This window comes from Oxyura jamaicensis, chromosome 12 (assembly GCF_011077185.1).
Source record: "Oxyura jamaicensis isolate SHBP4307 breed ruddy duck chromosome 12, BPBGC_Ojam_1.0, whole genome shotgun sequence".
Lineage (NCBI taxonomy): Eukaryota > Metazoa > Chordata > Aves > Anseriformes > Anatidae > Oxyura > Oxyura jamaicensis.
Window position 1 is genome coordinate 2,038,057 of NC_048904.1, and position 23,635 is coordinate 2,061,691.

The following is a 23,635-nucleotide window of genomic DNA, read 5'->3' on the forward strand; positions in this document are numbered from 1 at the left end:
ATCTTAACTCTCCTTCAGCTGGAGGATTTGTGGTTAAACTTTCACCTGAAGCTAGCATTTATTTTCCTTTGCAGTGATAGGTCTCTGAATTCCATTTTCCTAGATCCACCTTCAGTTACAGATAACTGACAGGACTTGAAGAATTGATCTTTGACTGTCTTTTTTTTCTTCTTCTTTTAGCTCTTTTGGTATCATACCCACTTTCTGGAATAAGACGGGAAATATCCTTAAAATTCAGTACAAAAAGCAGGAAATGTCTGCAAGAGACTTAGCGTTTTTATGCTGTTGATCTTATCCAGAGCTTATATACCAAACATTAACGTTGGCTGGAAATCGGTGATAAGCAGAGAGCCTGTAACTGTGTCTGCTTTCCTAGCTTTGTATTTATGCGAGTAAAAGTGATCTGACTGCTCAAGACAGCAAAATAACCAACAGTACAAAGAAGGTTCATACAGAGTTTGGGGAACAAAGAAATGTTGGGCAACTCTAGATTTATGTGCTCAATAGTGGGGGAAATTAAGTCTTGGCCTCTAAAATATGTAATTTTGAAAACTGCAATACTAGCATTTTCAAAGAGTTTTGTCATCTCTGAACAAGCTGGAGCATGTAGGTGCTTGATGGTGTACATTGTGTAATCCATGTCCATAAAGGTGGTGGTGGTGTCTTTTTTTTTTTTTTTTCTTCCTTGAAAAACTAGGAATGAAGGAGGCAATACCCTGCCCGTCAAAGGGGGGGTGTGCCTGGGCCAGTTCCAGAAAGTCTTATAGATTTAATATGTGTTTGTTTCAGTAGTAAGGTGATTTGGGGTCTTTTTTTTCTTCCAAAGTTATTTTTGAGGTAAGTTGATTAGCAAAAACATGTCTTTTGTCCCTCTGCAAGCCTTGTTTGCATGTTGCAGCCTTATACTTCAGCTGAGAGAGTAAAGAAGGGAAACTAGATGTTACCAGTAAACGTGATTAAAATATAATATGCATCTGTGCTCTGCGGAGTACTGTGTGTGTGATTGCATGTGGGGCACCTAAAAAGTTAGCAGGTATTATAATGCAAAATAAATAACCCCACCCCTGTTGGGACCACCTGCCCACCAGCCTTATTTACCAATTTATAAGTCAGCGTGCTGCAAGGACTGCAGACAAGGAGGAGCTGTGCTTTGGGAAAAGAAAATAAAAAAGGATGGTTATTTTGAATTTTGTTTTCTCAGCCTCTTTCTTTCCCCTTTTAACTGTTTTCATTTAAGGAAACAAAACCGCTATAGGGTGTGAAAATTTGGTAGAATAAGCGTCATTAACTGGAAGACGTGTTACTGACTTGATCACCAAGGCATCTGTCCCTCTCCTCCTGTGGATGAAAATTCTGAAAAAAAACCCTCAAAGCTCAGGTTTATTGAATGAAAGGTCAACACCCTTGAGATGCTGTGGATGAGAAGTGTGATAACCTTCCTGAATGCCAGACAGAAGGATGGTGTACTGAAGTGGAGAGCTTGTCTCCCCAGCTCCAGCCTCGGCCTGCCCAGGAGACGTTGGGGCAATGCATGGGGTGTCCGCAGCTCCCTCCTGGGAGCTCTCTCAGTCAAGTTATGTGGCTTGAGCACAGCGTTAAAGCCACTTAGAGGATGAAAATATCCTTGGCTAGTGTTCATTCACAACTGTTCAAAGCAATTTATAGGTGGAGTTGCTTATGCTATGTGTTTAAGAGTCTTTTGTAGACCAAGAACCACATATTCAAGGAGAAAGCTGTATGCCTACTTCAGAGTGCGAAGGAGTAGCACACAGTTACAGAAAGGACCGAAAGGTCATTTCCCCTCCTATGTGTGAGGAGGCATTAGTGAGCTCATTACTGCTGTCTGCAAATGATAGCCAAAGCACCGTGCTTGGCTCTAGGCTACCTGGAGACTGGTTAGGCAAGTACTTGCAGCTCTCTGAAGAGCGGACCTTTGCCTTTGGTGTCTGCCATCCTCCAGTATGGTTTTCCCTTTTGTTAATTCTTAACTGTTTCTGTCTAGCAAGCAAAGAATGCGAGATAATCTGACCAAAGAAAGAAAGTGTTTTTTCTTGTAAAGTCATTTTGACTTGTATATAAGGCTAAAGAATTATACTAGCAAAACATTTTTGTGCAATATGTATTTAATTTTGTTCAAGTTCTTCACATTGGTAACAAGCCGAAGAAGCATTTTTTTGTCTGAGGAAGTCAAACTGCATGTGACTAGGATGAGACAGTGTCCAGGCATCAGTTAGTGTTGTGGAGCCCTGAGTCCCATCAAGATTTTCTTCTCTCTTAATCCTTCAAATCATGTATTCTTTATAAGAAACTGTCTTCCTCTGCCTCCTTGTGTGTTTTTTAACCCTAACAGTGTATCAGTGTACCAGCAATGAGCCATGAATTAGTGTGCAATTTATCTTACAAAGCTCCTTCACTGAAATATTTTTGTTTTCCGTTTTCTTGAGTGTTTACTTATGCACAGGAAGCTCCCCGTCATTTTGATGGAGGGAGGTGTTACTTCTGCTCTTTGTTGCTCTGTAACTCCTCCAGGTTTTTTTTTTCTTTTTTTTTTTTTTTTTTTTTTTTGCGACTTCCCTTGGCAGTGCAACTGCTTTAAACATCTTTGAGGCTATTTCTTCTTCTCCTTCCCATTCCTGCTCCTGCTCAGCCTGAGCTGAGCACTGGATGCAGATGGGTGCCACGTTCCCCAGGGTGCCCGGGGAAGGTGGGCTGAAGACCACATATATGTGTCTGACGGGTGGGGAATGGCAGCTTGGGGCAGTTGCAAATGGCAGTTCTGGGTAGTTTTGGGGATGGGGAATGGCAGTTTTGGGCAGTTTCAGGTTGCGTTAAAACCCAAGGAGGGCTTTTTCCATCATTTCTGCAGCTTTCTCTGAAGAAACAGATGGAAGCTACTTGTGCCTTTGCCAGCATAGATTGTTTCTTTGAGCACATTTAGCTGAGTAAATAGCAAAACAGTATTTTGGTTCATGAACTCTTGAACTCTCTTTCTGTATTTTCTATAATGTTAAAACAAAGCAAAAGTGGCTGGGCAGATGCTGGGCTTCTGCGTGTGTGCAGGTTTATAAGCTTCATGCATGTCAGTAAAAAGTTGGTCTGCCTTTTTAATAGCTTGATTTAAAACAGACCCAGAAGGTTTTACTCCATAGGAGGTAACTGCATTGCCCTGTAATTCTGGACAATTTTGTTCAAGTTAAATTTCCTGTTCCACGCAGGCTGTTACAATTATGAAGATGGCTGGTAACGGGAATGCATGGGGGTTGGTTAGAGGTATGCACAAGAGAGTTCATGGAGCATGGTTAAAAGGGAGATAGTTCTTAACTGTTCCCTTAGAAACCCACCCAGATGGAGCTGTTCCAGGCTGCCTGCTCTGGTGACCATGTTTGTTATGAAGGTGCCCTGTATCTCGTGCAGTGTAGGCGCTAATGCCAGGCTCCTGTCCCCAGGCGGTACTGCTGTCGAGCTAACGGCAGCTTCCTGCTGAAACTTCACAAGCTTCCTGGATGAGAGTAAATGACCACCTTGCTGTGCAGAAGTGACCGGGGCCCACAAAAGTTACCATGGATAGGGCTGATTTCTGCAGCTGGTCCAAGGGAGCTGATGTCTGTAGCTTCCCTTTGGTTCGGATAGTCTTGCCATTCAGGACAAGGTATAATAAAAGGACATTTCTAGAATGGGAGTCCAGCTGTATTACAGCATGGAAAATCTTTCAAATGTAAAGGCGGTGATAGCTTACTGAACTTCACCTCACCTTCACTGGGGAATTGAAGGAAGCATCTATAAACAATGAATGACAGAACAGAGTAACATACCCGCAAGTCTCAAAACAAAAGGTATTCTCTTTTATTAAAACAAGACAAACTTGTAAACTGACAAAAAACCCCGTCATGTAAGAATATGACTTAATATATGGAGCATACTGCTGTAGGATGTTTAAAGGCTAAAATTGCATAAAACCATGAAAAATAAAGGGGTATTTTATAAACATAGCTAAATGTTAATAGCTCTGCCAAATTTACATTTAGCCTTCTGCTTCAAGGCTTAAGGCAATCCACACCTCTGGGAGATTATGGGGTTTCTTGCACCTTTCTCTAAAGCATCTGCCATTAGCCTTTATAGGGGACAGGATATTGGATTAAAAAAGAAGTCTCATCTGCTATGCCAGTTTGTGTGTTCACATAGTCACTGGCAAGAGTGGCTTCTGGAAAATGATGAAATTCTCTTCATTATTAGAGAGACCCAAGGCTTAGCATCTGCATTCAAAGCCCTAAGAGGAAATTAGTCATTATCTTCAATATTTTTTCTCCTTTAGAAAAATTGCTAAGTTACTTGCTTGAATCATGCTCAGACTCTGCTGTCTGGCTGATCAGATGTGGCTGTGAGTATCCCGAACCTTAAGCATGTCCTGCATGGGCATCCCACTGCCAAAACTATGGTGCCACCTCACTGGGCAAAAGGGTGCTCAGCGTCGCTTTCTCTGAGCCATGATATTTGAAATAAATGTATGTCTGTAAGAGGTAGATGTTAATTCTTCATGGAAAAATGATAGTGTATTTCAGAAGGAGCATGTATATTTTTTGCTATCCCTTTAACATTTATGGAGATCTTAGGTATTAGGCTTTTAAGCTGCTTTGCTGAAACTCATTTGACAAGGACTCGCACAGATGGTGCTTTACTTTCCGTCTGAAATGTGACGCTTTTTAATTTCCCCTGGGTCATCTTGGTGAATCTGGCTAGAATTTCCTCAATGGATATTTGTCTCCCACTTCTCTGATTTACTCATCTGAAATAAAATTCAGTCTGATAGGAGCAGTAGGTGGGTGTCTTCCTCTGTAGGCAGAGACGGCGTCTTTGATCACCTGTTTCAGCCATGGTATATTTGGTGATTACTGTACCATGAATGTAGCTGGGCTAATATACGGAAGTAAGAAATACTGAAATCTCCTTCTGTTCAAAACAGATTTTGTGTGTGTGCATTGGCGGTATATACCAGCTGAAGAGCTACTAGAAGATGACTAGTTGAAAATGTAATGCATGACTGAACAAGGGTTCTACGAGATGCTGATCTGTCCTTGACCTGGCTGAATGTCTTGTGTTACTGGTGACTGTGGGAACCTGCTGTATGGACACTGCCATCCCAAAAGATGCTGTGGCACTTGAAGGCTCCATACGCATCTTGGGTTGGGCTGTGTGGTACATGCAGGTGTAGCAATGTGAAGACAGCGTTCATCGATCACACTGACTGTGGTCTGTATGCCAGGCAAACTGTTACAGGTAGATACCTACTTAAATGTTAAACTGCTTGCTTTAGAACACTTCTTAGTGCAAGTCTATCTGCTTGTGTGTTGAACACTGATGTTAGAGTATTGCCTGGGTAGAGTTTCAGAAAAAATGAAAACCCCTAAGAAACAAGTAGGAGTCTTTTTTTTCCTTTAAAAAAAAAAAGGGGGGGGGGGGGAGAAAGTCTGGTCTAAACAGATGCATGCTTTGCTGAAGAGGTTATACATCTGACCTGCCTCTAGCTCCCTTTGTTGGTGCACTGCTAGGGATAAAGTCAGCGAGAGCAGCCAGCGGAGCTGTCAGGTGAGCACATGCTGACCTACTTCAGCCAGGATGACCCAGGTTAGCTTAACCTGGTGGCACAGCAGCTCTGTGAGCCTGCCTTGCTTCTGGCTGAAGTGGGTTAGCAGGTTTGAGGGGGCAGTAATCTCCAGCAATGAGCAGCCGAACGTGGTGGTAAGTGTCTCTGGTGTAGCTGGATCAGGAAGAGTAGAAAAGAACAGGCTGCGGGTACTAAATCTGTTTACAGTGGTGCAGTCGTCATACAAGTGGGTCTGACCCAGGTATGCAAAATGCATGCCCACGGAAGCTTCTGGTCATCTCATGATTGTCTTGTTGCAAGCCAGAGTCTTGCTTTTATTTAACAGCAGACTTGAGTTAACACAATGGTGTTCCCTTTTACAAAGGTTTTATAAACCCTTTTAGGGTTTATACGAAGCTCTACCAAAGTAACCTATGCATCTCAAAACACTGTTTGGGTGGATGATGCACGTTACTTTCAAGAGCCCTGCATTAGTGACTTGATAATATTTAAGGGTCTACTCCCAGGAGGGGAGACTGTAGAAAAAAGTTGCTTTGTTTTGTATCAGAAAAACATGGTAAAGAGTTCTAACTATTTAAAATGGAAGCTATTTATGCAAAATTCTGGGTTTACTAACAGGTCTTTCTGACTGTCCTAGGCTTTTGGGCAGGCCCATACCAACCACAAGAAGGTAGCAGCAGATGGAGAGAGCAGAGAGGAGACCTTGATTCAGGAGTCAGCTACCAAGGAAGAGTACTACATGAAGAAGGTTATGGAGCTGCAGACAGAACTGAAGCAGCTCAGAAATGTCCTTGCCAACACTCAGTCTGAAAACGAACGCCTTAATTCTGTTGCACAGGAACTGAAAGAGGTAAGCAAAAGTGAACAACGCACATCACAGCAGGTATTGTGGTTATGCTTTTTTGTGCTATGTAACCACATTGAGAAATATTATTGAGCTGCTCAATATCTGTTAATGCTGATAAATTTGGTTGTCTCCCGTGTTAAATCCAGCTGAAGCTGTAATTCAGCAGAGTAGTAAATCCAACTTTCCAGTTCCATCCACTGAACCAGCCTGTCATGGCCACAGTGTTTCTGAACCAGTACAAATTCCCTCTTCCTTGTTCAAATACCTCCTAGTTCTGCAAAAAGTACCATATTTCATACTTGACAGAAATGTGACTGCGTGTCCAAGCCAGTACTGCAGGTGCTGCACACTGGTGCCCTCAATCAGGGAACTACTGGCTTAAAAAGCACATGGATCTATCTGTTCAGGCCAAGCGCAAAGAGGTTCGGGATGTACTTTTCCTGCCCTGTTCTCCATCGAGATTTTATTGCTGCAAAATATTTGGGGCATAGCTTCTCCTTTTTATACATTACCAGTTGCTATTTCCACCACAATTTTTATAAGGGTGTGGGTACACAACAAAGCACTGAACTGCACACAAAGAGCAACAGTAAAGTTTGCCTTGTGTTTTTTCTCATGACAGTGATGGTTTTTACTTTTTCATTGGTTGCTTAAGTCTCAATATACCTTCCACTTTTTTTTTGCTTTAGTATTGAAACTGCTTGTTTCTGATGAGAAATAATCACTGAGAATTTGACTAAACAATATGATTACTTACAAAACCTGTAGCTCAGATTGTTTTAAGAGCTCAAATCATTGCTTAAATGTAGACTGAGTAAAAAGACTACAAAGACGGCAAACCACAGATGGATGTGGTAAACAATCCTCAGTTATTACTCATGAGGTTTCTTGCACCTTCCTTTGAAGCATTATGTACTCGACTTTTGTGGCCCTGAGACAATCAACAAGCTGTCTCTGCCAGAAGAGAAGGTTATCTGAGAGCCCAGGTCTTAATCTTGGTGCATTTCACATGACCAAAACTGAAAATCAAAAGTGTCTGAATTTACTTTAGGGGATTATAACAAAGATGTGGGTAATGTTTGGTAGTGGAATTCACGAGGAGATGAAAAGCCTTATGTTGACTCCTTTTGGAAAGCGTAGGTTACTTCTATGGAGAAGTGGGATTCAATAGTACCTCATTTTGGGGTGCAACAGAAGTAGATAGGGAATGGGGGGGGGGGGGTACATGGGACTGTCACAGGTGATCAAACAAGCCAGGCTAGTTCACCTTTAATTTTGTGGGTCCTGGCTGAGGGATAATGGAGCTGGAATCAATCCATGTGCTCTTGCTTAGGCAAGCAACCAGTTGCTGCAAGCACACACACAACTCTTGTCTGTATTTCCTAACTTAAAAGAGAAGCTCCCCACCCAAGAGGTAGCAGCATTATGTCGGTAACGGATTCCAAGCGCTGCCCAAAGCGTGCTGATCAGCAGATTTTGATCCAGCTCGCTGAGTCACTGCAGTTGGAGGTGATTTTCCTTCTAGATAACGTCATATTTCAGCTACTCAGCCATATTTGCTTGGAGCTGCATTTTCCTTTACAGAACCCTTGGATGAGCTGGTTTTAGTGTTCCTTCTTGTGCTTTGTCCTCCCACCTCACCCGCTCAGCCTTGTGCACAAATGTGCTTGCATAAGGTGGAAGCTGTTCTGTCCTTTTCCCTGGTACCCTTTGGGAGCTGAGCAGCATGTGAGGAGGGAAAGTAGCTGATATCAGGTTTCTTGTGAAGATTCTCATTTTATAAAGCTTCTGGTGTTGTTTTTTTTTTTTCTTTTAAGTGTTCTTCTGAAATGGTGAAGATGCATTTAGTTGCTTGAAAATAATGGTGGTGGTGGTTATCAACATTGTGTTTGATTCTAAACTTTGAAACTGAACTCAAAAAAATACAAAAAAAAAAAAACACAAAAAACTGAATTCTATTTCAAAAATAAATCTAAACCTGATGCGATAAATAATAACCCTTGCTGTTATGGGGGTTTCTCTGCAGGTGACTTTGGCAGCCAGTGGTTGCATAGTGCTTTGTGTCATCTCAGTGTGTTCTTTCTTCTTGCCTTCCCTTTTTAATCTGAGCTTTTTCTTCTGTTGACCATAAATTGCGGTGTGGTGAAGAAGGGAGGAGATAGAAGAGAAATAGCGTGAAAGTTTTAGTGTGAAAATGAAAACATCTGGGCCAATTGACCATGTGTTTTGGGATTCTTTCTCTTAAGATGTCAAATTGTGTATTGCATTCTGCTTTGAATCACTTTTTAATCACCTATATCAAATGACAAAGGCACAGTGTGTGAACAGAGATACCAGGATTCTCCTGGCCCACAGAAAAGTTCAAGTCAACATGACTTTCCTGAGAGACTTGGCTTTGCTGTAGTACAGTGCATCGGAAAGCGGCAGAAATTCAAATAGCTGCTGTTCCACCTCTGTTGTTGAGGTAAGTGGAAACAGGAGGATGTGCACAAGCCTTCTGTGATGATTTATAAATAGCAAATGAGTCTGGAAATATTCCATGAGAGAAATCAAGAACATTGTGGCTATCGTAAGCCAGTGAGTGCTGTGGCTTTCCCCAGCCCCTACAGGTGTGCTTAGCCCAGGTCTCGTGGTAGAAGTTTCATGTTGACATTGGTCCAAGGAAATTCTGTGCCTCCTCTGCTGTGAACAATGCTTCTGTAGTCCAGCGGCAGAAAGTGTTGGGCTGAAGGTGGAATATGATCTACTGTTTTATACCACAGAGACATAGTGGAAATTCATTCCTTGGGTTTTTCTGACTGCTGATGAAAGAAAAACTACAGTGGCTCTTCTCCATTATGTTGTAGAAAGTGTTTATAGAGGGGGTCTATCCTTTATAATGTGTGTTCTGGAAGTTCTGTCTTACTGCCGGTCCAGAGACCTGACTTGCAAGATGGCTGGGGAAATGGGAAACTTCACTTCTTTTGCAACTGTTCTGGACTTAATCCAGGCAAGAGGGGGATGTGGAAAACGCTTGATAATGTGTAATGTGTAATGCATCCTCTGGCCGTCTTCTGTCAAAACTTAAAGGAAGTGGTGGTGGTGGCTTAGAAGTGCTGGGGGAGGGCAGAAAAGGCAGGAAACTAATGGGGCTGAATCTCAGCTTTACTTCTAGCATGTTTGCTAGTGAGGGCTGGTTGTGAAAGTTTCTATCTGCTCTTTCATAGCTAACTGGAAGGATACAGAATTTCGTTGTTATGGGGACTTCTTATGAAAAAATCTCTGTAGACCTTCGTAGTGGCACGAGGAATGCTGAGGGAGCCAGGCAGCAGCTCTTCTCGAGCTGTTTCTGGCCGTAGCAGTGGTTATGGAATGAAACCAGATGTTGATCTGGATCAGCTGGAAGTGTGTTTGGGATGCTGTCATTCCTTTCAGGTCTCCTCAGGACACTTGCAGAAAAGGGAGTTGTTTTTGGAAGGAGACGTGACATTCGGTATGGCTGCAGCTGCTGGAGGAGACACAAGCGGTTCTGACACTTTCTGTTGAATTATCTAACTTCACCTGTTGAGACAGGTTGGAAGGGTGATTACAGATTGAGTTTTACTGCTGTCATTAGCTAGCTCAGCAGCTCCTGTATCCTGGAAAAGTCACTAGAAGGAGTAATTGCTCCTGAGTAATTGCTAATTACCATGCCTTTTGATCTTCTTTCATTTCTGCTACATCTTAGTGGCACCAAAACAGATTTCATAAGTGACTGATTTGGTTGTTAAATCATGAGGTAGCCATGCCCACATATAAAGAAGCTGAAAAATAAATGAGCAATTTTTTCCCAGGGAAGTAAAAGGTGATCTGATTATATAAACCAAAGAAGGAGATATATTTTAATCTGTATTTTTAAGTATTAATTAAGAATAAAAATAGCTAACACATCAAGCAATGTAAATGTACTACATAGCATGTTTTACAAAACACAACATAGGTATGACTTTATTCTTTCAAGTCTATAAAATGGAAGCTATTTTTCTGAAGTTGATTTTAAAGACGCTTTGATTGTCTTTTGTTGTCGTGCAGTATCTGTCATTTTTCCTGAATGCGCTTTACCCATCAGTTTGACATGTGTTTTCTTGTTAAACCCGTACAGTGCAGTTCTCTGGCCGTGCTATGCACAGGGGACCATCTCCCTCTTTTTTTCTTCCTATTGCTAGTGGCAATTCTCTCACGCTTTCTTTGCACCTTACAGGAGTTGTGGAGAGACTCCCAAAGCTCAGTCCACAGAGGGGTGATATTTTTGCATGAGTATCTATTTTCAAAGATGGTGCTTCCTTCCTGGGAACAGAGCGCTGGAACACAGAGAAAGATAATAGACTTTGTATTATTCTTAACCATTAAAAAAATAAAATAGAATAGCCTGGGGCAATTAAGGCTTTGTCTTTCACCGAGGTGTGAGACCGTTAGGGCATTGCTGATGAACTTCTTGACTTCCTTCTCTGCACCCTTTGTGGTCATGTGCTGGCTCCTTATGCTATCCATGCAGCACAGTGCAGCTTTCTCGCATTCTGGGCAGAGTGTGAAACCTGCCTGTTCTCGTGGCATTCTGTGGCTGAGCAGCGTTTCCCATGGGATGCAGCCCCACAGCCTCCCAGACACCCTGCCAGAGGAGGCTGGTAGGCATTTTCAGGACTGTGTAGAACACCAACAAGCAATCATGTATCCTGGTTTTATTTTCTTCTGAGGGGGGTAAGGGGTTAACACCCCCCCCCCCCCACAACCAAAAAAAAAAAAAAAAAGAAAAGAAAAAGAAAGAAAAACAGAATACCCAGAACTTCATAGAGATCTGTCCATTTTATTCCTCCATCCTGTTCACTTGTCTCATCTGAGGTGTCAGTCATGAGTGAGTTTTTTCAGAGTCTGAAGTGACTCTAACAACCCTCATGCTCTGGTCGGATCTTTTTGGTAACTTCCTTAACAAAGTTTACAGTTCATGCAGGTCACACGTGCTCCCAAAGCAAACCTAACAAACTCACCGCCCAGCCCCAAGATCTTGCTTCTTCAGTGAAGACCTAGAGCTTGGTCTGCGGTTGTTTCCTAAAGCTCTGTTGATAGATCCAAACTCTGTGGATCCCTGACTATTTCACTGAAGAGGCCACAATCTCCAGCACTGTGATTAGAAGGGTTTCACGTAGAAGCTGATTTTCAGTCACTGGAAACATCAGATGTGCTATGTTAGATCAGGCCACTTTGATCATTGCTGCCTTCTGCTCACAGAAACCTAACTGTTCGCAGCCATCTCGCCCTGTCAGACACAGCGATACTACAGATGCATTCATGAGCTTTCTGTGGCCTTGCAATTAAAACGTGTGAGTAGAGGTGGAGGAGATGTTGCAGGAAAACCCAGGATATAGTCCGTTCCCAGTATTTGTCTGTTTTAATTGCTAGCAAGTGTTTCTTTTCAGGAGCCAGTGTTTTCACCGGTAGGCCACTGTTTGTTAGACTTGACCCTGTCTGCTCTGAGCAATGCTGGCTGACGCTTCTATAAATACACGGTAATCTCATTGTTGAAGTTCTCCGGGTTCCCTTAAGAACTTTTCTTAACATCATCAGTGGAGGAGGAGGATTCTTAAAGTCATGATAACACTTTTCTTTCCCACTAGGATTTATAGCTGAAATGCTGCACAGTCTTGTGTGTTGCTTTCTGTTCTTCCCTCTTGAACCCACTGACAGCCCATGGAGGAAAATGGTACAAGAGAACTCCGCTGCTGCCAGGGAAGAAAAGCTTCTGTTTTCTGAGTTCCCTAAAAGCTGCATCATGAGCCATGCCTGAAGAATTCCTTGGTTTTATTATAGCAGAGAATACAGAGAAACAACATTTTACTGTGCTCTAAATTATAGACTGTGCACTACTGCTAAGTGGCCAAAAGTGTGCCCAAGCAGTTCATTACAATGCATTTCAGATTTGTTGAGGCCCTATGTAGTTTGTCTAGTCTGGTACATATGTCTGTATCAGATCAACAGAGCTCTTTCTTCTCTTCTTAAATAAGTGGAGGAAGGTGGAATTGGGTTTTTAATGCAAGCAAATCTTAAAAAAAAAAAAAAAAAAAAAAAAAAATGTTACTGTCTTAATATTTCTGGGTATATTGGAAAGTGCCAAGAAACTAGAGGTAGTGATAATCATATAGCAAAATATTCTTATACAGTGTTTCTGTACATGCATGGTATAAGGTCAGGGAAGAGCTTAGGGAAGGGAAAGTGCTGAAAGATTTATTGTATTTTCTGATAGGAATCTTGGAAAAGAACAAACAGCTGATATCTAGAGGAGTTCTTTCTTTCCAAACAGAAAGGTCACTAGTGGAGTAGGATATGCAGCTTTTGGAAGCAGGAGTCTGAATGGAAAAAGAGATGAGAGATGTGAATAGAGCTAAAATCAAGTCAAATGCAGAGAGCAGGGAAAAGAGACATTTTTCATGGAGAATGTGAGAACAAGGGGAAGGAAGATAACACAGATATTACCGCTGAAATTAATAGGAGTAACAGAGACTTAAAAGCTCAGAAAAGTGATGGGGGAACTGAGTTGCTGTGATGCTCCCGGAGCTCAGAGTTCAGGCAGTGTGTAAGTGTGGGCTGCAGTGAAGGAACATGTAATTATGGGCTATTCTGGAAACCTTGGAGGTACAGCAGGCTGGTGACCTAATGGAGGCAGCCTGAATTCAGAGGGAAACTTGTCATGGTCAGGAACCAAAGAAACAGGAGCGGGGATGACCTAGAGAAAGAAGTGAGAGGAAAAGGCAGGTTGTGGTGGGATGCTGACAAAGAGTGAGGAGGGAGCTCCTTTTGTTTAAAGAGCTACAATAGAAAGTACTGTCTCTTCGCCACAAAATTGGGTGAGCTTTCCTGGAATGTCTCTGCAGGCAGGGTAGTTTTCAGGCTTCAGCCTTGTTTACCAAGTGCAGGTGTAACAACCACCAGTGCAACCCGGAGGTCACCAGAGGCAGGGAGATGAGACCCAGGAGAGGGAAGCACTGCGGCAGAGCAAGCAGAGGCAGGTGGGACCAACTGTGCACTCACTCTGGTCAAAAATAGAGGAAAACCAAATCAGGCAACTGCTCAGTGCTTGACATGAGCCTTTATAAGACCAGATTCCAGGGTGGTCAGCTGTGGGAAAAAGGTTGTTTTGTAAATTTTAAAAAGCAGACAGTTCCCCTGCCTGGTGGGCTGCGAAGGGTGACCTTGTGAGGGTCACTGCTGTCATGCTGTGATTGTGTTGGTGCCCTTTCTGTCCATTGGAATGGCTGCAGGATTGGTTTGAACATCACTTATTTCCATTCCCATATGTTTTGTAGGCAAGACTGCAGGGGGGAAGGTGCATTCACACATCCCTTTTTACATCCTGAAAGCATTTGGAATCTGATGCATCGACCAGCACTGAAATGTGCCGAATCTGAGAGGGAGGCAGCAGCCTCATGGCACACAGCACTCAGTGCAACGCCCTGCGAATGAAGATGGTTCTCCCCCATTTCTCCTCCATCAAGGATCCTGTAATAAGGATCCCTTAACTTGTAATGGAAAAGCCTCTGAGCACTAAAGCTCCTGCAAAGCTCACTTCTTACCTGTGGGTGTTAGGTCTCTTCTGGGCCCAGACATAGTACTCCGAAGAATAAACTGGGGCAGCTTATTGAAGACATTCCTTGATTTGTTGTGGGGTTTTAGAACTGCACAAACAGAAACACATTTAAATAATGTTAAAATGTGCTGACTTACCCTGAAGTGAGTAACATGGCTGGAAATCAGCTGCTGAACTGTAAGAGCAGCTGTTTGCAAAGAGGTGACGCTCCACTTCTAAAACAAAAGCAGCGATGCTTCCTTGAAGGAACTTTAACCCATCAAACACAGTGGGCAGGACTGGATTTCTTGTTCTCTAATGGACTGAGAGAATTAAAAGGGTCACAGTGTGATTTTTTTTGTTTGTTTTGTTTTTCCCACCCCTTTCCCTCTGAGGCCCGTGGGCAGCGGGCTGCGGTGGTTGCCTGGCTTTTGTCGAGTGCTGGCAGCTCAGGCACAGTGGCAGCGGTGCAGTCGCGGCACGCTGCTGCACCCTGCCTCAGCACGCTGCAGATGGCGGCTGTTGGCATCCCACCTTTTTATGCTCAGTGAAGTTGATTTTCATATTGACAGCTTCCTCTTTTTTAAATAATTGAGAATTGAGCATTTTTCCAAACTGGAGCTGTGCATATCATTTGTATCCATTTGAAACAATTAAAAAAAATCCAACGAAGAGGAATTGTGGTGGAAATCCAGTTGGTGTGCCTTGCACGTATTCCATGAGGCATCTGCTCGTGATTCCTCTATTGTTGTTGTGCACTGATATATTCAGAGGAAAGATGTTAACAACAGCGTTTCTCTGGCTGTAATGGCTGCTGCCTAGAGACTCGGTGTCCAAAAATGAATTGATGCTGAAATTGGAGAGTTGGAAGTCGCCCTCTGAGCACTATATTTTCAGATTTCAGGTTTTAAAGAAACATTAACATAGACTCTTGTTCTTCTAACACTATAAAACTCTGTAGATATGCTTTTTAAATTTTCACTTAGCAGTTAAAGGTTCCGGGGTAGTCTATTGTTTGGGAATTAACCTGGTAGCAGACTTGCTGGGGGATCTTTTCATTGTTCTGTTCTAATTAAATTGCTACATGCCCATCAGTGCTGCAGGAATAGCAGGCTGAGCCCTGCTCGTTAGCTGTGGCTGCTCCTGACCTTCCGTATGACCTTGGGTCTGCCCCAGGCTTCTGACCAGAATCAGCAGCGGAGGGAGAAAGTCTCTTGTACACAGCTGTAAGCTTTTAACAGATCTGTAATCAATATGCACAATTGCAGGAGTAGCTGGAAATGCTCCAATCAGTGAAACAATGGCTTGAAGTTGCTTTACAAACCGTTAATTAAAGAGGTTGGTTCTTTTTTTTTCCATGGGAGTGAAAACTTCCGCTGGTGGTGGTGTGATTTCAGGATGCAGAACCAGGGAGATGGCTTTGTTTCGCCTGTACTTGGCACTGCCTCTGTTACTGTAGGTGGCCCTTGGCAATGTTTCTAAGCAAGGTTTGTTTGAGTCAGAAAATAGGAAAAAGCATTTATTACACTGAGCCTCAAAGCAGTGCTGTAGTATGTATGTTTTGGGGGGAAAAAAACAACTTGGGTCCACCTAGGGGTTTTGCATCTGATAGACTGACTCAGGGTTGCATCCTGAGATTTATTTTCAAGTCGCACACGGTTGGTTGTAAGAACATCACTTGTGACAAAACATTCAGGCAGAAGCACAAAGAGCCAACCAGGGGCTGTGTCTACAGTACTAGAAATAATGCTGCTGTGATGCTGCTGTTCCAAATCCTGTTTGTGTTTTTTTTTTTTTTTTTTTTTTCTTTTTTTTATGTTATGTTTTGGTTTTCAAGATCAGTTTTGATGTACTTAATTTCTTGATACTCTTCTTTCACTTTTTTTGGTGAAATAAGTTTGGGGTGGTAATATCGCACCTGTCTCCCAACCTGAAATGGGTGTGTAGAGGAGCAGATTTTTAGTGACATTGACTAGTATTCTCTCCCTCTGTTTCATTAATGAGTGTAGCTAACTCATTAACCCCTACTACTTTTTGATTTTTGATTGCCAACAGGGAGGTGTCTTCTGCTGTTTCTAAAGGCCGCGAATGAGAGAAATCTGGGGACATGAGCATTGCCCTGAGGCGAAGCTACCTGCCCTGTGTGTATCAGACCAGAATTGCTCTGAGCTGTTTATGGGGTAGCCAGGGCTGAAGGGGGAATACTGAACAGAGGAACCAAGTGTGGAGTAGTCTCATGCAATGAAATCCAAGCTGATTCTGTGTGGGGTAGGTGTGCTTAGGTCTGGAAGCAGGACAGGTATCCTTGGTTTTCCATATCTGGGTTATCCCAGCCCTCTTTTGCTGCAGAAATTGAAAAGATGTCTGATTTCAACCTGATAAATAAGTGGTTTGGATCTGGTTTTTGAGAATAGCTCAGGAAGATAATGTTCTTACAGATGTGTGGCCATTGTGAAGCAGCAGCTCCTAGCAGCATTTGCTAGGACAACTTATGGGTTGCTAGCAACGCAATTGGCAGTCAGCACAGGCGCAGACAACTGCTTCTAAGAATGGGGTGCCACCACTTGTGCTGTCACAGTGTTTTGATTTAAAATAGACATTCTAGTAAGGCAGAATGTAGGTGTTGCTCTTTTTGTGTTTTAAAGTGTGTTCTGGTGGTTATTCTCACAGAGACATTTGATCTTTACGGTGTCACACCCATTTGAGTTCCTCTGTTGCTCGGATAAAAGCTCTTGTGGCAGGAAAAGCTAGCGTGAGGTCAACAAGCTTAGCTTTGTTCGTGGCTAAGAGGCTCTTCTCATTTGCTGCCACAAGTTTTGTCTACATGTAGAATTTTATGCAGTGTAATCTTACTGTGATTTATCAAAACAGTTCTTAGGAAAATAATCCTTTTTATAGAAAGAGGGCAGTATATCACTCCTGTGTGGCCATTGATGTTTTCCTTCCTTTAGGAAAATACAGGTCAATGACCATACAACAAGCATAGAGCATACGATTTGAGTGCAGGTTGGTTATCAGCAAAACAGTATGTTGCTAATTATGGGGGATAAAATTTCAGCGTACTGTGTTGTGCTGGTCCATCCAAAGCATGACCTGAAAGGCTTAAATACGTTCAGAATAACTGCCCCAGAGGTGTTTGGGGCTTTTTGAAGCCACTTGTGAGCCATAAGGTAACAGTTGAGAGGGACGAAGGAAATCTCTGGAAAGAGCATTTAGTCATTGTTTGATGAAGGTCCAATTGCCGCGTCCCCACATCTGTTTATTTCTGTAAAATATAAGTTAGCTGTGACACGCTGTTTGAAGTTCAACTGGGAACAGGGAAGGAGACTTCATAATTCAGTCATGTGAAGTAATTGTATTAAGTCATCAGAATGTTATTAAAGTCTGCCCTGCTAAGTGGTAAACAAGACTGCTGAAAGAAAATCTGAGCTGCTTGTCCACAGTTCGTCACTTGGAAATTAAAAATGCAGGCTGTGATGCGGCAGCAGTGAAGGTTATGCTCAATGTTGTCCTTGCGTTTCATCTGCTTTCATTTAATTCTTCCTTTTCACCAGAGGTTCTGCCTTTGGTTTAATGCAAGTAATACACAGCAAGTTCATATTAAAAAAATAAAAAAGCACTAGACACATTCATGCATTTTCTGCAAGTCAGTGTGTTGCATGTGGAGTTTTATTGGCAAATGTTGCTGGTACATCTAAAACCAAACAAAATACACGAAACCCAATAATGAAGCCCCAACACTTTGGACTGGGAATGCTGAGTGATCCCAGTTTGACAGCATTAGCCATGCTGGAGCCTGACCAAGCTTTGACCACCACAGTAAGGGTTAGGAACTCTTCCTGCAGCCAGATGAAGACCATGACTGAAGCCTGGTAGGACTTGGGCATTAGCATATTCTGCTCAGGAAAAAGAAAGTCTAAGAAAACATTTTTTAACCAGAATCAGCTTACTGTATCCAGCAGTGGCATAGTTCCCTAAAGCTGCTGAGTACTTGAGTGTTTCTGATTGCCCTGGAGAGCAGAGGGAAGGCTGCTGCTTCTGAGGCATGGGGGGTAGCCTCTATATTTCACCCAGCATCCTTAAGGCCTCCATAGGTATTGTGTGGTGTTACTGCATTGTCCTTTATTTCATGTTTTTTCTATAGAGAGGTATCACTTCCATAATCCACGTGAGCAAAATCATATTACCTCTGCTGCTTATAAAGTGATATTGTTAATTTAGATAAATAACTCCTTTGGAATTTACTTAATTAAAAGTTGTTTGAAGTAGTGACGGAGCTCTAAGCTTGTGGTTTTGAGGTGATTGTATCTCAGTAGGATTATGTAATGTAAAGTAAGCACTTTCCACATGTAGGAGCTGTGGCACCTTGTGAAAATAGGTCACTAATACAGGGAGTATAAATTTAGCCCAAGCTTTTATCTCGTGCTTTACATATAAATTAGCTATGGACAAATTAAGACAATAGGAGACCTCTAGTCTTTTTGATATCTGTATTAACTTCAACATTTTGTCAATATTCTTTTAATTGTGAATCGTTTTAAGTCTGACAGATCTGTGGTATCTCGTGCTGAAGTCCCATAAAGTTGTTTCTGGTGTGGTGCTGTAGCATGTTGGCGTTACTCTGCCTGGCGGTGTCGCTGTTGGAAACAGTTAATGAAACTGTAAAATAGGGTTTTCTTACTAGAGTAAGAATTATGAGTAATAAAATAAATGAGCTTCCAACAGAACTTGTAACAGAGGAGGGCAGGCTTAATTAACAGGAGAAACTTGTACTTCAGATTATTGAAAATAAGTGGTCTGTGGACATTTCTGGTGAAACAAGCTTACTAGGGTTGCAGAAGGACACAGCAGCAGAGTCCTGCAGCTCTGAACTGCAGGCATGAAGCACAGCATGGAGCAGGCCTCGGGTATGGCTGAAGTACAAGTGTTTTGGTCAGTGATTATAATTGGTTAACAGAGGATGATTAAACCAAAAAGCAGAAACAACAACAAGACCTCGATCAGGTAGTGTAGGTGGAGCACACTTGCCTGCTTCCTGGGGGCCCTTTTGGCACCTGTTTAGGGCCAGGGCTGGGTGGGTTTGGGGGAACTGCTGCAGTAGGCTTAGGAGGCAGGCTGTGTCTGCACCTACCCAAAGTCTCTGTTCTCGTCTGGCTGTTGGAAATATTCCAACAGCATAGTTACTTTGGAGGAGAATCACCTCTTACTGAAACTAGAGCTGAAGGCCAATTTCTAGGTAGGAAAACTTGTCTGTTTTGGGTTTGAGGAATTACTGAATTGGCTTACTTGTGCATGCCTGGTAAGAGAGTTGGTTTATTGACTGTCTTAACCTGGTATGTTAGAGGAATACAGATTTTTATGCCTTAGATGGGATATGAAACCCCAAGAGCTTTTGGTGGTCTAAAATCAGTTTCAGCAGGTTACTGTTTCAAAGTTTGTTTTGTGGTCTCCTGTACTGTTAGGCCTTAGAGCCACCAGGGCTTCTCCACACAGAACAGTATCTTGCTCTTGGGTTTTATTGTGTTTTCTGTTAAGGAGTGCTGGTATAGCGGTTGGTTGTGCTTATTAGCTTTCAATAATTACTTTCAATTAGAAATACAAAAGCAGTATATTCAATATCACAATACATATGTTTTTTAAAAAATGAAATGTGATTTAGAGCTACTACGTAGGATGCAGCTTTAGTAGTATGTTATTCCCCTAAATGAGGGGTGTTAGAGGAGGAAAAAAAAAAAAAAAAGAAGATGCAGAGCAGTTTTTTCTGTGTTCCTTATGTAAGCCCGTCTGGCTTGTTCATTTTTGTTTTCCTGGAAGTGCTCCTCATCTTTCCCATCCCTTGATAGCTTGCATCTCCAGGGAGACTGCTGCAGTGCTGCCTTGGAGCTGTTGCCAGAGCTTGAGTTCAGACATGGCCAAGCTGTGTCTGTGTTCAGCTGTCCCTGTGCCCTCCCAGACCTTGGGGAATGATGGACAAGCCACTGAACACAGTGGGCAGTTGTTTCAGTTACCGGGCTCCTTTCTTCCTCCCCCTTTCAGCCTGAGGAAGGCTAGCTGAAGTTGCCTCAAGCTTGTGTGTGAGCATCTGAAAACATGAGCCTGGGCATGCAGAAAAACCCTTCCAAGCCTGTTAGCCACAAGCAGGTCGCTGGCCGATGAGCGTGGCTGCTGTTCGGCCTTGCCCAGCTCTGGGGGCTGCTGGCAGTGGGTCTGCTGTGCCGTTGGTGCCAGGCTGTGCCTCTGCACACTCTGTTGGTTCCCGTGTCCCTCAGCTCTCCTTTAGGAGCTCTGTACCATGTGGGGGAGAGTCACAGTCCCAGCTGGTGATTAAAGGCCAAGGCTTCTGGTTATGTCAACAAACTGAAGTGACAGACTGCCCCGTGACTGTGAGGGTTACCTGGACTCGTGTCCCTAGGCCTGCTCCTGTAGGAAATTCTAGCCTTTTGGGTGGCTTGGATGTCACGGGTTTGCTAATACCTAAGATGGCAGCCTGGCCCCAGCTGCAGTGAGCAATGCTTCTCTTGACTTGAATGCTGGCAGTCTGACCAGTAGACAGCTGTGGGCCCTGCTCTGAATATTTGCGCTTTCCGGCTCTCCCAAGCTGTCTTTTGAAGTAACAGGGGTTATGCTACTTAAGGCTGCTCTGATTCAGCTTAAATACAGTAATTGTACGGAGGCTAAAGCGCTCTTTCTCTGTGGATCCTGAAAACACCCCCTCATCACAGGAAGATGGGAAAGTGACAACCGCTGGTGACTGAAGAAATTGTGACACCAATTGCTTGGCACTGCCTTGGTCAGCATAGAGCTGGGCTCGGCTCCGCTAGCCCTTCTGGAGGGAAAAGACAGCTACCTAAAGTCTACTGGCAGGCCTTGGAAGGGTTAAACGCATTCTTTGTGGCAGCGAAGGATATGGAAAGCTGCCAAGCATTTAGATTTGAGATTGGGAAAGCAGCTGGAGTTTAACTGCTCTTAGCAAGCAATTCAGAGCAGGAAGGGGGAGACTGTAATAACAGCGTTACCCTGGGCCACTTGTAACACTGTCATTAAGTTTGGGTCAGCCTTTCTGTCCCGGCCCCCAGGCTGGGCTGGGGCCCACCCGCCGCAGATGTTGACGCTCCCTGCTACCCCGACAGGGGCAGGACTCTGGGCTGGATCGAGTGCTGGAACGGGTCGGGAGCAAACACCACGTTAAGCAAATAAACTTGTGCATTGTAGCGAGGCCTGATGCTGGCTAAGTCGTTATGAGGGATTCATATGGCTCCTGGAGACACTGCGGCAACCGAGTCTCAGCTCAGGTGTCTCTAATATTGCACAGAAAAGAAGTCCATGACAGTGCCTTTCTTGGTGTTGCAGTAAACCCATCCTTAATGTCACAGCTTCACAAAGATTTTTGTTTAGTGATTTGCAACAAAATAAATCTTGAGTTGCGTGTGTTAATGCTGGGAACCACCCTGCTAATCACAGCTAAAGAAAGTTTGAGACATCTATACACAGTGAGATGCTTCATCGCGGGGTAGGTGGTTGGTTATGAGAGGACAAGTTTTAGAATATAGGAAAAACAAAATAAAAAAAAAAAAACAACTCATCAGCACAGGTGTTTGTACACATCTGCTACTGAAGTTTCAGTGTAGCTGTGTGTCTTCTGTTAATGCTTCAGAGCTATTGAAAGCATTATGAACAAGGTATGACAAACGAATAGTATGTTATTTTCTCCTCTTCCTATGGAAGGATAAACGTGTTGTGAGTTAGTTCCCTGCCATCCCTGATTTTTGTTCCCTACAGGATATTTGTCACAGAGTTCTGCCTGCCTGTGCTTGGGAAGACTGGGCATGTCTTGTGTGATTTAGAGCTCTTCAGAGCTCGTCTCCTAGTCCAATAAAATAAAACAGCAAAAGGAAGGAGAAATCAGATTCACTCACCAAAGTGGCTCCCAGTGTATAAAATATAAAATAGGCATCTGGCCCAAGTGTAGTAAAACCTCAAAAGAGGTGATTTATTTTTTTTTTTTTTGGTAAGCTTGCTTAGTGTTAATTGCAGAACGACCCAAAAAAGCAACACAGGTGTTCCCAGCACTGTGTCTGGGAGGCTCGTGTCATGCCACTGAGCTGTGTGGCTGGCAGAGCTGCCTCAGTGGCATCTGATTGCAGTTCACATTCCTGCAAGACCACTGCTGACTTAGAGTTTCTCGGGTACTTTTGAGTGCAGATAGCACTGCAGATTATTTTTCACTGTTCACAGAGTAAAATAATATTTCAGAGAGGCAGTAGGATATGAGTCATCTCTCTTGTTTTTTTTGCTCAGTAATTTTTTCGTTATGAAATGGGATTAAAGCTTGACTTAACTTCAGAAAACACACAAAATGCTATTTGTTCTGCTTCTGAGTGACCACAATGCTCCACCTTCCTCTTTCCTTCCCTATTTGTATCAACCTCTGTCTGCAGTCACACTGAAGCTCAGGAAGTCCATAAGCTTTTCACCAGGTAGATGGTGTCATGGCATGACTTGGAATAAAAGAGTGGAGAAGTCTAAACTACAAGTTTAACGTAGTATCTATTTGTCTCCAGTGGGCTTGTGTGAACAAGTCACCAAAACCATTTTCTATAAATTCTTGAAAATATATAGTCCTACTGGCACAAACAGTGACTTTCTCTACTGGCTGTGGTCTGTCTTTGGCAATATCTCTTTTGAACATGTCTGTGTCATAAAACACTTTTGAGAGCATCTTAATGTTTCTGGCAGTGTTTGGAGAAGAGGACAAGGGTTCTGGATACAATTATGAAAAAAGGAGCATTTGTATCCAGATGATTGTCTATTTCTCTTTCTCTTGTGTAGTGCCCAGGAGGGATGTCTGTGGCTTATAAATTGAATCAAAGTATAACTGCTATCTATCATAAGTATGTACCAGTAAGTGGATGACTATAGCATGTCAGTGAGAATAGTCTGAATGGTTGAACAAATATCTTGAGGAACAAAAGTTTGGGGCTGTAGTTATGTTTTGTGTATGTTTTATGAAATATATTTTCCTGCATGTAGAACAAGAACATGAAAAATGGGCAAGGAAATGATAAAGCTCTGAAGGAAAATACTTAAACTTATCTTTGTCTTCTATCAAAAGGCTTTTTAAAAAAATGCGGTGGGGGCACATAGAATGTGAAGAAACCATATATGCTGCCCTTATACACATATACGTGGCATGTACACTAACCTGCACGGCTACATGTGGTTAGCAGTGGGCCTGTGAATCAGTGAGGAATGCCTGCAGCACCTCATGTTACCATCCTCTGGAGCTCCAGGTAGCTGAGGCGAGAGGCAGCGTGAGGGGGTCGTGCCCACAACCATCTCCCATCTCCAGGCTTTTGCTGCCTGCGAGATGCTGCTGTGGGCTGTGCTGGCCTCTCAGGATCTTCCATTTCCCTGCTTTCAATGTGTGGGGAGAGTGTGCATGTTATGATATAGTCAAAATTTTGAACAGGGATTGTGTGGGAAATAGAAATGCTTCTCTTCCCAGCTTGCAAGCACCCCAGCCATGGTGCCTTCACACTGTTGGCATGTTCCCTTCACACCAGGGCTTACGTACCGAAAAGCTGCTTCTCCCAGCCTCTGGTCACACTGT

General features: G+C 43.1%; 1 protein-coding gene across 7 annotated transcripts in view; it reads left to right on the forward strand.

Annotated features, from left to right (window-relative positions):
• BICD2 (BICD cargo adaptor 2) overlaps positions 1 to 23,635 on the forward strand; it is an 87,070-nt gene that overhangs the window by 38,315 nt on the left and 25,120 nt on the right. For all 7 annotated transcript variants that reach the window (XM_035337260.1, XM_035337261.1, XM_035337263.1 and 4 more), the window contains exon 2: positions 6,240 to 6,452. In XM_035337260.1, the coding sequence (XP_035193151.1) occupies positions 6,240 to 6,452 (213 nt within the window). The remainder of the gene's footprint in view (positions 1 to 6,239; positions 6,453 to 23,635) is intronic.